Below are 16,031 nucleotides of genomic sequence, written 5' to 3'. Positions count from 1 at the left end.
GGCAAAATTGTTAGTTTGCGAATAAAGAGGAAAAGAACTCTCTCTGAAGCTTTTACTTGCTATGACGCGTATAAGTTTATTTTGTGATATTCTTAGTTTATCTATATGCACTTTAAAAGTTCCACCCCAACAACTTTATACCGTATTGTAAACGAGAATGTGCTAACGCAAAGTATAAATTTCTCAATAAGGATGGATCACAAAAATTTCTTAGATAAAAAAACTTTCTAATCGAGAATTTAATCTTGTTGTGAAGTTCAAATATATGTTGTTTTTCCCATGTAACTTTCTCATCTAAAATAATCCCCAGATACTTAAATGAATTTACTTTTTCTAAAGGTGTACATTTACAGTTATTTATTTTACAAACTTCTGAATGATAAATCAATGGAGTGTCAAAGCAAAATCCTCTAAAATCAAAGTTTATATACTTAGTTTTATTAGTATTGACTATCATTTTATTCTGCAAACACCACCTCCTCAGTAAGAACAAATCATCACATGCATGCGCCTGTATCAGTTGCTTGTCCTGCCGTGAGTGTGATTTCCTGCTGAATTGGTATAGATTAGACAAATTTATTTTAATCCCTTTTTTTAGATACATCGATAATATTTTCTGCATAAAAACTGGTATGATCTTTCATAAAAAGTTTAAATAGTCCTTTAAAGCAATATTGATAAAAAAATACTAAGCTGCGTCCAATTTTAAATTTTTGTTTATTATATTACTTTAAATTTTGGTTTTGAATTTTTATTAAAAATCATTATGACATTATTCCATGTCAAATTATTACAATAAATTTCACAGATTTTGCTCTAGGAGCTCTAATTACCTAGAGTGTTGGGAGAGGTTTTTCTAAAAGGTACATAATTGAAAGTAGACTATTCAAAAACATTTCAATAAATGTGTTTATTAAATGTACTGGCTAAATAAATAAAAATAAAGGAAGATAGTGGGTTCATTGTCAACAAAATGAAAAATGAGCTCCTAGAGCAATTTCAGAAATGTCTGTTAATGTTAGTTAGTTTTTTAAAACTTTTGGGATAAAATCTTAAAATGTCTCAGAATTAACTATTTGAGTACTAAATTTCTAAAATCTAAAATGGTGACGTAAAATGCTTATCTAAAATGTTTTGATTAAACATAGAATGGCTCTAGTATATAGAAGTATTTTTTAAACAATGTCTTAAATTTAATTGCTGTACAACAAACAACTAAACTCGTATATATTTACTCAATATAATTTCTGCAATGAGTAAAAGAGTAACAAATTCTGAAAGAGGCATTTGAGTCTACCTTAACCAATTATTGTTTGGAAAGAATCGTTAAGACACCTTGAGAAACTGACCTTAGTAACGGCGCTCAAAGCTTCCCAAGAGATCTGCAGCACCTCGCGGTCCTGGTCTGTAAACAGGTGTATCAACCCGCGCAGCAGCTGTGGCACGTACTGGCTGTAGTCCGCACGCGTGTGCGAGCAGAACGCACAGAGCAGTGTTGCGGCTGCACGGCGCATACACACGTCCTCACTGCGCGTCACCTCCATCAGCTGATCCATGATGGCTCGCACGCCCACCTCGTCCGTTACTGACAATACAACAGCCTGACAGTACTCCAACTCCTGCACACATACACAATCAATCATTATCTCATGGTAACAATGGGAAATCTAAACATCCGGAAAAATCACCCAAATGATAACATCCAAAACTATGTATAACTTAATAAACATTGGTTGTAAAATAAAATTGTATTAAAAATCCAGTATTTTAATGTTTGCTGTGAATTTGTTCACCTGAGTGCTGGCAGGGTTGGAGGCCAGTACGGAGAGCAGGGCTGGCAGTATCTTGTGCAGGTACTTGGTGAGAGCCTCGCCTGCCACAGCCGCCAGGATAGACAGTGCCTTGGTGTTGACTGGAGTGGCAGTCAGCTGAGGCACCAGGTACGGAAGCACCACCCGTGACTTGATAGCCATCACTTGGCGCAGACCGTCCAGCGCGCACTCGGCTATTCCTGGCTCTGGGTTGGTCTGGAATGTTAGATAGTGTCACAAACAATGTACCATCTACGAGACCTGTCGTTTGCTAGTATCTTCTGTGGACCGTGAGAACTGAAACTTTCAGAATGGGGTATGTTGCAACAAATTTAAGAAACGCAAAACATAACAAAATTAAATTGTGAAGTATTTGTAAAAAAGTATAAGATTTCTATATTTCATTTTAGATTCTAAAATTTTCAAGCTGAAAAATAAATGTTATTTTGTTCAGTGTAAGCTTCAAGTTTGTTTCAATAACGTTTATTTAGCACTTTAAATGTTGACTCTAAATCACATGCTAATTTATCGAATGCTGGGCATATCAAGTAATTTTCAAAAAATTAGTAAATGACTATTACACATAATATATAAAGAATGCTTATATACCTGTCTAAACCTTTTTCTTCTATAATTCTTAGAACACCACGCCGTTGTCATATCTGACACAGTAATAAACTAGTAAATTTCTGGCGTCGATCGGCTTGATAATCCGTATTCTAATACAATACACAGCTGAATATCCAAGTAAACGATACAGCTGCATTCGATAAGTTACAATGAACTGATTAATACCAGTTTTCGATTTATTGGTCTGTTAGCCAATGAATTCGCGAAAACAATAAGGGAAAGTTAAAATTACTTTAACTTCAAAAAGAACAACAAAATAACTTGCGTAAAGAGTGACCTGTATAAGCAATGTCAGCAATGACTGGGTCGAGTTCCAAGCAGTCTACTCTACTCACCAGCTGGTTCAGCATAGAAGGTAGGATGTCATCCAGAGCTCTGTTGCCCACAGTCGAGTGCAGGCTGTCGAACGTCTTGGCTGCAGCTTGTCGCACCTCCGGTAACGGGTCACACAGCGCACGCCTGCCAACCATTCAATACCTTAGATCCCTCTCAATTGTTTTTGGGTACAATATTATTACTTTATTTTCATCAAACGCCATTCTTACATTAGAACTTTTAGAAGACTGTTGAATCTGCTTTTTAAAACTTTATGAACACATTTCTTCATGTAAGATTTCACAACGACAAGTACATATCCATTTTTTATGGGTATTGAGCAAAATTAAATAACAAACCAAATGTAGATAATTTAAATTAATGAGATGCTTTTAAATATATCAATAGGCAAAAATAAATATATTTAAGAAAACAACACCCACCACCTAACTTTAGTTGATACGGTACTGAAGAGTTAGATATCATCACTGGAGTGAAAAACTGCTCCATGTAAGGTAATGTTGTCTCTGGTGCACAAACGAGCAAATAAATTAATAGGGGGGAAGTAAAGGACAGGGAAGAGTTTAGTGGAGCTCTGTCATGAAACCCACACATGTTGTTCCATCCCAAAAGGTTCTTGGCTACTATTTATTTCCTGGCTGATTTCTTACCAGAACGATATAGTACGTACTACGTCCTGGAATATTTTGATATTTGAGATGTAAGATATTCAATTACATACAAGGACTACCTAGCAAGTAGCTTACGTTTCACTCTGTAGCCGCTAGGGGTGGGACTATAGTGGCCATTTTGATGTCAGGGCTTATCTCCATTCAGTGACTATCCACCTGTGCTAGTGAGAGGTTACTGTCTCTCCTTGTTGTTTAACAACAAGAGTTTTAAATATGTGGCACAATTGAAAATCCTGCGAGTTATGAAGTGCGGTTGGTAATACGGTTTTTGTTGGCTAAGCTAAATAAACCAATTGAGATTTATTGCCAACCTTGTGAAGTTTATTGGAACGATGTGATTACTGAAGGTGGAGCACGTCAGTGGTGCATTAGGTTTAAAAATGGCCGAACTAATGTGCATGATGACGAATGAAGTGGACCGCCAAGCACTGTGACCGATGAAATTGTCTCTAAAGTTGATGAGAAGATAATTGAAGACCGCTGATTCACAATAACAGAACCCTTAGCTTTCCTCAAATTTCAAGGAGCTTGTTACGCGAAACTGTTATGCAAAAGTTCGGTTACCATAAATGCTGTGCAAGATGGGTACCAACGACACACGGCAAATCGGACTCCAGAAGTCTTGGATGCTTAAGTGGGAGGTGTTTTAAGTCCGGACCTTGCGACTACCACCTGTTTCCAGGAATGAAGACCTGGCTTGTGACCGCAGCACTTTGGTGATGACGTGGACCTGCGGGAGGGTGTGACTACCTGGTTGAAGTCTCAGGTGGGACAATTTTAACGCTGGAATTTCAAAACTAATTCACCGCTATGATATGCCTAAATTTGAGTAGTGATTATGTTGAAAATTAATATTTTAGTGTCACTTTAAAATGTATATAATACAATTTTTTCTTGTACTTTTTTATATCCAAACGTAATCTACTTTCTGGATGGTCCTCATACAGTAGATGTTTTAATGATATTTACAAATGGATTTTAAACAGGTCTCTGCTCAACTGATTTTTGTTCATTATAGTTATTATTTTATACAGTACAATAACTGTAATGAACAATTGTTAATCCCCTCACAAAGTTAGTTACGGTATTGGAGATCAAAGTAACTAAATAATTTCACTAAACAAATATTTTATTTATATCAAAACAAGAACGATAAGTAGTATTACTGTCAATCTCAAATTACAGTAGCTCTAAAGTTCCTCCAAATAATCCAGTAGAGCGACAGGTTGTAACTTACAATGTAAAATAGGTCTAGATCGAAACTGGAACATTAATTTAGCAGAGCCAGAACTTCTTGGCGCGTTCAGAAAAACGTTCTGACCGGACTTGGGAGTTCCGGGAAGTGAAATTTTAAGGGAACATTCCAGTTCCAGAACATTTCAGTTCTTTGGGCCACTCTAAATAGGACCAAATTGGAGATAGAAGTATCGATGCTGAGTATCAAATACGATCTCTGGAAAATTTAGTGGATAACGAGATTACCTGACAGTGGGCACAAGACTGTGGACGAAGGTGAGCACCATGTCTCGACTGGTGGACGCCATGATCTCGGACAGACCGATACACACTCCCTGTCGCTGGTCAGGCTGGTCGGACTCCAAGCCACGTTCCAGTATGGGTATAATCTCCGGCAGCACTCGCTCTCCCAGCTTCCTGACCAGGTCACCCAGAGTCCTGGCTGCCACCTGCAGAGTCATTTCATTGTCAGTCTCTATTGTCATCAAGTGGACATCTGATATACATGGTTGGCTACAAGCCAAGATTGCACTACTGCCTGAGGTGAAATGTTCGATACACACTAACCACAGCAGTTACGATAGAGTAAAATTACAACTTAGCTTGTTTATACACAGAAAAAATTTATTTGTGGAATCATTATTGCAAGTTTCTGTGATAACAGTACTAGTACTCTTGTACTTTACCACCAAGTTGCAACTTTTGATTATTTGTAATAAAGAAAGCCTAGTACGATTGAAAGAATTTGAATATAACTCAGTTCTTAGTAGAACCTATTACTGATTTTGTAATTACATTTGTTTGTGTTATTCCAGCCTGCTTGCACTTTTATAAAGAATAGCTATAAAATTAACATGTTAAACATTTCTTTGCATTGGGAATTACCAAAATACGCCATTGGTCTTGTTACGGCCTTAAGAATGTGATTTTTTACATGACAGAAAAAAATTTCATATTTATATAAAGAGCAAATATAAAAGGTTCTTCATTTAACTTGATTAATTTTATCTTCTCAGCTGAACATATAACTGTGTATATTACTGCAAAAATGCAGTCTGACAGACAAGTGGAGTATTCAGCTACCAAATTTCAGCTCTGTAACTATTATTGTATTGCCAGCTTAAAGCACAATCATGGTAGTTACATTAAATGTTAGATCACCTGAAGGGATTATGTTACTGCCTCATTATGGTAAAATGTAGTATACCGGGGTAATTGGAATTGTAACATCCTAAGGAGAGGCAAACAACTTGCAGGCAAGACACCAGTTGTTAGTTTTCAAAATTTTTCCTTATTTCCACTTTGGTAGACAACTTGTGAACTGTATAATTGGTGAGCCAACTAACGTTTACAAACAAAGTGACTGTAAAAGTAAACAAGAGGTAGATAACAATATAACAGAGATTACAACTGACCTGTCGCTTGTCGTAGCTGGTAGACGCGAGACAACCCAACAACAGGCCGAAGAGTGTCGGCAGGATCTCTCTCAATGTGCGAGGTGTGTTGGTTACCACAACCTTCCACACGTGTAGCGCCGCCTGTCGCACCATCAGTGACACATCACTGCGACCCATGTACAGTCCGGCCAGCACACGGTTGCGCCTCTCTCCTCCCAGCGCCTCGATGATCGCCTGTATGAAAGTCTCATTTTAAGTATTGGTGATTTCTTCACAAAAAGAAGGAAAGAATGAGAAATCAAATAATTGTTTTTAGTTACTCATGTGGGATCATTCACTTAATCCAATGTATTGGCTGTTTCAACACTTCAAGAGTCCCACAAAGTTTATCTTCTAAAAGTATCTTTTGAATATTTAAATTTGGTTTTCTAATAACTATACAAAGAGATAGTAAGATCTTAGTAAAATTATAGAGAAGGACTTAAATTTGGAGAAATTACTTTGTGAATTTAATTCAAGGTATATAAAGAAGGAATAAGATAACTGACCTTGTGAGACTGCTCTGTACCAAAGTTGTCATCCTCGTTGGCCGTCTCTGTACTCATCTTGCCAGAGACACCAGAAATACGGTACAGTAGGTCTCCCAGCAGTTGTACAGAGCTGAAACATTGCATTTAAAGTAAAAAACATAGATACAATTTATAATATAACAATAGGCTTTGAAAATATCCATAATAATTTTAAATTCGATAGTTATGTGTTATTCAGTTCGAGTCCCAAATTATTATTTCATTCTTTAGTATGCAAATCAGTGCAATATTCTCTTGACCATAAAAATATAAGAGGGCTGTCCAGAAAGTAATTCTTCAGCTATTTTTCAACGCAGTCTCCATATAAATTAAGGCACTTATCATAGTATTACATCTCCCATCGACAATCACCTAAGAGCTGTCAGATACTGTATTTATTGTAGTCTTGTCCAAGGGAATAAATCTGAAACACACCTACATTCTTCCAGAAAGCAGCTGAAATGAATTTTCTGGCTCCTAAATGTTCGGAAACATTTCCTCCAATCCATAAACTGCCTCCACACTTCACAACTAACACCATTCACCCATGTTTTAATCACCAGTTAAATGATACAATCGAGTTTATCGTAGTCTTCAAGAAAATTCAGTGATGCAGCAAGCCTTTGTTTTTGTGTGGTCTTCTGTAACGATTTTTGTAATCCACCTGGCACAAAATCTATGGTGGCCAAGCTTCTCCGCAATAATTTAATGAACTAAACTTTGTGACATTTGGGACAAGTGTTCTGAAAGTTCAGTGATTTTCATGACAATTTTCATTGATTTCCCCCATCAAGTCTTTAGTAACCAGGCTACACTAATCCTTGTTGTGAATGTTGGTGCGGCTTTTCTTCAAATCAATACACCAACAAATAACTAACAACTAAATTGCAGTGCACATTTTAACTAGTTACAATGAGTGAAGTAGTCAATACAGCCCACTACGACTCGATGCATACTGAGCGTAGAAAAGTTTTACCCGAAATGTCAACTACTTTCTGGTCAACCCTTGTACAATTGCACACAGAGTAACATCATAATGCTGAAATTTTTTATTACAATTAAAATTACATTGATACCACACTATTTAAAAGGTTTGTTACTCTATGAAAGACATAAGCCAAAACACATTATGTTATTATACAACTTGAGTATCACTTTCCACTATTCATAAACATATATAATTTGATATCACATTCAATTAAAATAATAAAATGAAAACATTCCTTATTTATATTATTGTACAATTTATATAATAGCAATAGTGTTAGTCACAAATCAAAATGAATTGCTAATGTGTTAAAATTTGAGGATGGCTCGACCACAGGCAACTTATTTCTAATATTCATCAAAATCCAAAAAAAGTTCTTTTGAAGGGAAAAATTGGAAAAAGATATAAACCCTTAAAGTAATACATTGTTTCCACAATGATATGGTGATTTTCGGTGGTTTAATTAATTAACATTTACAAAAATATAAGATCAAAACAAAACTTACGGTATGATATTTAAAAATCAATTTGTGGCCAGCACAGCATACAATAAATTTGGAAAATTTTCATTTATATGATGAAAATGAAAAAAAAAAATCGTACAGCAAACAACATTGTATTCAATATTGAGACAAAAACTGAAAATATTGATTTTTCAATAGTTACATACCTGTATCTGATCCTCCAGTTGTCATCAAACAGTCCACGCTCTAGTTCAGGCAACAGCAGCATGATGGCAGAGTCTGCGTACAGGTTCACTATCCTCTGTCCAGCCTTCAGGGCCGTGTCTCTCACGTACTCGTTCTCATCCGCCAGCGCCTGCCAGGAGCATACATACATACTCTCATGCACATGGTAATGATTAGATTAAATCCTGATTAATGTATAATCAACAACCTGACATGATTTTTTATCAGTAATGAGAATGGACTGTATGAAAGCTAATTAATTAAATTGAAAAGATTACTGACTTTAAAAATGTAATTTCTTTCGTGTGGAAAAGGCCTTTTTCCATTTCCTCTTGACAGCTTGTGTCTACAGAGGTTTCCGAATTACGCTAGTCATGGCTGAGTCGGTATAAATAGGTTAATTTTTAACAACTGAAATATTAATATAGTTTTTTTAAATATAGACTTTCAACTACAAAAAAATTTTCATGTCCATAAATAACAGAATTGTGAATTTTTTTAAGTTTGAATGGCAGCCATTTTGGAATGAAATGAAATACCAAGTTGACCAACGAAATTAGCCCGGATATAAGATCACTGTACCTAGTTTGAACTTGTTTCAGCATTCTTTTAACCACTTCTTGGTAATCAAAAAAAGTCTTTTTCCAAAATGTTTACTTTTTATCTAGGCCCATAAATAACGAAGTTGTGAATAAAGAAATTATTGAACAATCATCAAATCAGAACGAAATGGCATACCAATGTGGCCAACAAACTTTGTCAAGATTACTTTTGTACCATATTTCAGTGAATTTCATGTCGTCTATTAATTTTGGGAGTCGACTTCCTGTTCTGGAAGCTTCGTAGCTTGAGTTTTAGTTCACCTTTCCTGTTTCAGGTAGTTAAAATAACTCTTTTTGTTTCCAGCTCTCATCCAGAACTTAGTAGTTATAAGGATTCTAAAATAAAGTAAACAAGCTGGTTGTCATGCTCCCTGGACATCCTAAACGATAAAATGTGTTTTATCCCTAGCTTCCCTCATATAGGTCCTCATACCACTGTGATTAAAATTATGAGTCCAGTACATTTTCCACATCATACATATCACTTCAGCAAATGTATACAAATATATAAATTCTAATATTTTGTCTGGCAGTATTAGCATACATAAAATGTGTTACCTAAATCTACATATTACATGAAAACAAATTTTCAGCTTGTTTTGTCACAATGCAATCATTATTCTCAACTTTTTCATAGAATCAAGCATGACATTTCTTTCACCAACGAAATTGGAATGTTTGGAAAAAAAACTTCTGGAGACCTTAGGCCCAGAGGCGAACTGGGAAAAATTCCTAATGAATCACATACATTTTGATTAGTTACAAAGATTTGTGTTTGGAGACAATGAGAACAATAACTTAGGCAGCATAATTGTTGCTTGTGTTTAAACACACACCTTAAGTATGGGTGTGATGATCTGTCCGATGTACGGGGTGAACTCGTTGGTGAAGACGACAGGCATGTATATGAACATCATGATGTAACCATCCTTCACGTGAGGTGCTATGTCAGTCCTCTCCGCTGTGCTGATGATTTCTGTTATCAACAGTACATCGTTCAGCATGTATCATATGCAACACTCTCAGTACTATGTTCAGGTAAACAGATATTAAGACATCAACATCCAATTATTTATTTTTTATGCGTATTTGAAAAATTTGTATGACAAATAAACGTTCCCTCTGATAATTATATTACTAAATATTATATATTTATGAGCATAGAGACAGTTAATCAATCTCAGCAATGATGAAATTCAAAGAGCAATAAAAACACTATAATTAATTTTAATATTCGTTGATGATTCGATAAAAATGTATAGACAAGTTTATTAGAAAGTGTTCTAGGATATTTTATGTGTAGGTCTTGTATGCACTATTAGGCATTGTACGTGAAAATTATTCAAATGAAATTTTCAAAATATGATTTGTTTTTGAAATTTTTTAAATGTGTATAAAAATTTGTCTAAAACAGTTCTGAATAAAAAATTAAATAAGATAGAAGATTGAGCAATAAGTAACACAATTAATACTTGTCTTACATGAATTTTTGGAAATTGTGTGGCTTTTTTGACTAATATTTCAATTTGTCTGCCTCCAAAACATTTAACCGAACGCTGTAGATGAATATATATCCGGTTAGTGAATGTTGCTGCAAACACCAAATACTAATATAACCAATATACTTCAAATCCCAGGAGTGCTGGAGCATGTTGTGCATGATCGCCAGCAACATTTTATTGCTGTCAACCGACCTATGTTGTGACAGGGAAGATATACTGGTACAAAGTTACCCCTGCAGCACCAGTAGCTTACTACAGAGCCATAAATGGATGCGTTACTGCTCCTGTGACTGTCCTACACCAGTTTACTGTGTTCTGTCCATTTTATTTATTACTTTGAGAAAGTTTTGTTTCATTAGTGTAAATATTTTGATAATTTATAATACTTCTTCTTCTTGTATGGGGCATGCACTTAAACCTCAAGGGCCTTTTGCACACCCCGGAAGCACACCATGAGGCCTACTAGTCTACAGTTTCAGCAGTTCTACAAACCGCCAAAAACAACCAATCAAATCCTTGTGGGGAAATTCACCACCTTGTCCAGACTATCAAAGATGGAGTGCTCCATTACTATTGCAGATGTTTAGCAGTTTCCTCCTGTTCAGCGGATCCTCCTGAATACCAACTCAGTGAAGATGCTTCCTTACGTGACCATGTCCCGTAATGGGACCCATAACCCAAGAAGACACTCATCTACTTAAGGAGAGAAGGATATGAAGATCAGGTGCCACCATGGAGAAAAGTTAATTGTAGGACCATTCTACTCATTCTCAGAATCAGATGCAGCCTCCACCTTCTCTTATGTTCAGCGTGAACCCACTCAGACAACCCTAAAGGATTCACACCTAGCAATATATAGCATAATGTCAAAAAAAAGGCTACCAAACTCAACATTCACAACAAGGGTTTGTACATAATGTGTAAAAAAAGTGTTTAACTTACATTTTTATCCATTAAAAAAATATGTAACAAAGAAGGAAAAATGTCATAAGGTGCTTAAATACAAGCTTTTTTTAAAATTAAAATTAACCAATAAATTAAAATATGTAATTACAAAATGAGCAATATTTTGTTCATTTTTTATAAATCATTAAAGGGTAACAGAAAACAGAAATATATTAATTTAGAAAATGAAGTTTGATAAATTCAGGTACATTGAGCACAGCTCTGAATAGTGGTTTGTACCTGGCATCAGTTTACGTAGTTTCTCCACTCCCAGGCCTCCTACCACCTCACTGATGCCCTGTGCCGCTCCCGATCTGTCTACAGATGAGGACTCGGAGGTGAGTGTCTGCATGAGCCACGGCAGCAGATCCTCAAAACTGGACTCTCCCATGCCCCTCACCATTGCGCCCAGGGCACGCGCTGACACGCTGCGCACCTGCACACATAGTCACGGGGTCACCTCAAGAATCTTAAACCTAAACAATTAATTTTTTTGTCCTCTTTTCAAAAAAAATTTGGGGAAGAATCCACAAAGATAGTAAATTCTCATATATGCAGAAGTGCCTTTGTAATAAAGTGAATTGGACAGTAAGACATCCTTTTGCAAACAATACGCCCCTTTAACATTTTGAATCGTAACTACAATAAAAAACGCTCAAGCTCAACTTGAAATATTATTGCAAGAAGAGTTAAGTTACTATTTTTAAAAGGGATGGGCAGAGTATCGTGGATTAAATTTAGATGTTTCGTTTAGCTAACTTCATTGCTATTGTATGCTGCGCATGGCATGCCTTGTCAGACCTGTCTTGGTTTTCATGTGTAGTTGTACAAGCTGGAGGGTTAAACTGACCTCAGGCACAGGGTCTAGTAGGGAGGACTTGAGCCCGGGAATGATAGTGGGCAGGTACGGCGTCAGGTCCTTCTGGTCTGTAAGTGAGTACATGTTGCCGATGATCTGGGCCGCCATCTTACGTGTCTCGGTGGACCGGTCCATGAATGCACGCTGCACCACAGGCATGATGAGCGCGAGTGACGGTGCGTCGATGAAGTGCACGAACTGTGTATCCAGCAGCGTTTGTAGGCAGGTAGCGGTCTTGTGGCTTGGATCTTGTAGGGCTTCTAGCAGCACGGGCACGATCGCTGCACAACAACATGTCACGTTACTTAGCCGCATTTCATTATTGAATTATTGAACCAGATAAACACGCTATAATTATACAATAACTAAATAGAGTGGTATTTGCAAAAATATTTTTTGAAGTACATTACACAGTTAGTTCAAGATATTTTGACAGAAAAAAGAGGTGTGAAAAGTCTCTGATAGGTATAAACACCAATAAATGTTAAGAACATTATGATGATAAACCATCAAGAATTGTCTGCAAACTTTAAAGGATGATTTCTTGAGTGCCATATTTCCACACTGTAAACTTCTTTTCAAGATAAAATTAAAATTTAAGAATAATATTTTTCCATTTATAATGTTGAAACCAATCTGAAATATGATAGACTTACTCTAGAAAAATGTAAGACGTATAAAAATCACCACAAAAACTGACATTAATTTAATCAAGGTAAAAAAACCCACACTTGAGAAGTAAAAATAATAATGTTCATTCCCAATTTGAATATGAAAAATTCATACATCACGTCACGAACTAGAGAGGGTCTGAGTTTCTTTTAAAATATTTGCAGACTGCAGTGGAGTATATCGTCACACTCAGAGCTAGAGCTACACCGATATGTCTCACCTTGGATCTCAGGATTACGGATGACTGAGCCGATCTGCTTGAGTGCCTGAGCTCCTGCCTTCTGCACCTTGATGTGGGAGTCGCTCAGCACTTCTATTAGCTTGGGCACGATGTTGGGCAGGCAGGATGACAGCTGCTTGGGTGCGCAGAACGCCATTGCTCCTAGCAGCTCCACCGAACCTGTCACATTACCAAACATTGATATCTCAGCTTGACCATGATGTTGGGCAGACATGACTACAGCTGGTTGGGGCCTAGAACGCCACGGCCCCTAGTAGCTCCACTGAACCTGTATATTATCAAACATTTATATCTCAGCCTGGACAGGTGCTCTTTGGGTGTTACTATGGGAGTCAAAGCTGTTGGACTAGAATCTGAATTAGATATTATAGCAAAGGTTCAGTTTCTGTCTGTACCATAGTACTTTTAATCAGTATCAGTTTTGTTTTATTTCAATTTGAACAAGTGGACTACATACGTTATATTCACAACCTCATATCTTATTATAACATTGTTTTAATAGCAATAAGGTTAATTAATGAATTTATATGTTTCGATGATACTTTCAACTTGACTAAATGTCTTCTGGAAGGGTAGTAGCATGGCTGCTGCCCATAAGCCACATTCTGCCAACTAAACCAAGGACAGACAGTAGTCTGTTTATTTGCTTCAAGGTAAAATTTTATTTGCTTCAAGGTTAAAACTGTATCGACTCTTTATTCATTATTTGCAAGTAATATGTAATTTAAGTTATAGGTTAATCTTATTTAAAAGTACTTTCATTTGTAGAATAATAATACAATCAGTCTCTAGTAGGGTCTCTAATATCAATAGAATATGAACTCAGTTCCATATTTTGAGGTTTGTTTCCATTAAATGCACTAATATTTCAATAAATTGGAAGAGTACACTATAGCAGCTTCAGTGACAGTTAGATAGAAAACTACCCGATGTATTTTTTTCTGGAAATGGAGAAATTTAATTTAGTTAGTTATCTGGTCAAGAGATTGCAGCACTTTCCAGCAACAACAGGATGAGGATTAAATTGTATAACTGCACAATATAATGGGCCCACAAGAAGTGGCCTGATGGGCTGAGTGACAAGGTGTGATCATAAACTTTGTACCTGTCAGAACACCTAGACCACCCATAGTGACCCCTGAGCGGAGAGGACATTCACTTAACTCAGAGTTCTAGGCGTTAATATGGTCCATCTCGTATTATTGATAGTTAATTTTCAAAAAAAAAAAAAACCAACTTCTGAATATTTTATGATTTAAGACATTCATCAAACAACTGTTGGATTTATACTAATAAATGCTTTGCGAATGTAGTTTGCTCAAAGTTATACTTATGACACATACGGCAGAGGAAGTGTCCTAAACCCACCAGTTTTGGTCCGCCACGAGTCCTCCTCCAGTGCAGCCAGCAGTGAGGGCAGCACCAGCTTGACTCCATGAGCCGACAGCTTGCCCATGACGACACGTGCGCAGTCTTCTGTGGCGTCGCGAACATACTGGCTGCCATCACCAAAACATAGCAGCAAGTGCGGCAAGACGTGCACGATGTACGGCTCAAACAGTCGGCCCAGCACGTGACACAGCATCTCAAATGCGAAAAGTGCCCCTGTCACAATATAATGTATCAAAATTGAATCTTACAATTTCTAAATACTTTGTGCAAAAATTCATAAAGATGTACGATGCAATGCTTGAGAATTTAAAGAGCATCAGCCCATAGACCATGAAGAAGGACTCCGGACAGAATCTTTAACAGGCTGGGTGAGTCCTTCAATCGAAAGGACAATCAATCTATCATATTTTTATCACTTTCCACTATTTTACATTGCATTAACATCAATAAATACAGCTAAAAAGCCTGTAGTTTACTATTCTAAGATTCATTGATTGTACGCATACATACATTAAATTACGTTCTCTCTCTCATTCATACATGGCTTCAGTATCGGAACTAAGTTACAAAAATGAGTGGTGCCAGCGGCGTAACATGAACTCATCTACAGAGTAAAACACTTCAGATACTAAAAGGTCCTTTAATCGAGCTTTAAACAGGGTTGAGTTGTTGACATTTTTTATGCTCTCAGAGAGTTTTTTTAACTAATCTGACATCAGCTTGTGAAGGAAATATTCAAATGCCAGTGTTCTATGATGTTGCATCCTGTAGCTGTCCCCACCTCTAGTATCATACCTGTGGACGTCCCTACCACGTACTAACTCACATCGGAATCGGCAATACAGAGCTACATCCAAGACAATGAAAGCATGAGAACCTTTGAGAAACTCTTAAAGAAGAAAATATTTTTATTTTTGTATATTAAATTTAATTACATTTTAAGAAGAAAATTGACTTGTATTCTAATCTTACGATAATGAATAAAGAACTTCTGATATCTAAGTTTACCCATCCTTAGAACCTTAAAATATCAAGATAATTTATTCAGACAACTAATAATTTCTATGTTTAAGTAATAAATCTTAAAACTCATTTGTTCCAAACACTTTTGCATTTCAATATAGAATAAATCCTGGAACTTAAAAAAACTCTACTAAGAGATATGCTCCCAAGTATCTTTTCCGAGTCTCTACGATGGCAGGACAATCCAACCAAATATGCTCCGCTGACCCCTCCTCTTCTCCACAGAGTCTACATTCGCTGCTCTAAGGCCTACTTTCATAAGGTGCTTCCTCAGAGGGCCATGTCCTGTCAACATTCCTAACATCAGTCTTATATCCTCCTTTATTCTGGTCTAGGAGAGCTGTCCACCCTTTAGCGTAAGGAGAGATAAACAATTTGGATAGTCTTAAACCTGAGGCTCTACTCCAGTTCTTGTGTCTTGTCCTCTTTTCCCAATCTTTGACCAGAGCTTTAATGTTGGAGAAGGCT

The 16,031-nt window shown here is 36.6% G+C and overlaps 1 protein-coding gene across 1 annotated transcript in view; it reads right to left on the bottom strand.

Moving 5' to 3' along the window:
* Positions 1–14,745, bottom strand: part of LOC124373800 (eIF-2-alpha kinase activator GCN1-like) — a gene marked incomplete at its 5' end in the record, with an annotated part of 41,501 nt that extends 26,756 nt beyond the window's left edge. Inside the window, 12 exon segments of the mRNA XM_046832135.1 lie at positions 1,350–1,619; positions 1,794–2,027; positions 2,777–2,900; positions 4,931–5,133; positions 6,100–6,315; positions 6,630–6,741; positions 8,309–8,457; positions 9,766–9,905; positions 11,617–11,812; positions 12,227–12,516; positions 13,128–13,307; positions 14,517–14,745. Of these exon segments, the coding sequence (XP_046688091.1) occupies positions 1,350–1,619; positions 1,794–2,027; positions 2,777–2,900; positions 4,931–5,133; positions 6,100–6,315; positions 6,630–6,741; positions 8,309–8,457; positions 9,766–9,905; positions 11,617–11,812; positions 12,227–12,516; positions 13,128–13,307; positions 14,517–14,745 (2,343 nt within the window).
* Positions 14,746–16,031: the final 1,286 nt, after the last annotated feature.

This window comes from Homalodisca vitripennis, unplaced genomic scaffold (assembly GCF_021130785.1).
Source record: "Homalodisca vitripennis isolate AUS2020 unplaced genomic scaffold, UT_GWSS_2.1 ScUCBcl_6446;HRSCAF=13664, whole genome shotgun sequence".
Taxonomy (NCBI): domain Eukaryota; kingdom Metazoa; phylum Arthropoda; class Insecta; order Hemiptera; family Cicadellidae; genus Homalodisca; species Homalodisca vitripennis.
Note: the sequence above shows the minus strand (reverse complement) of the source record. Positions and strands in the feature narration are given on the sequence as shown.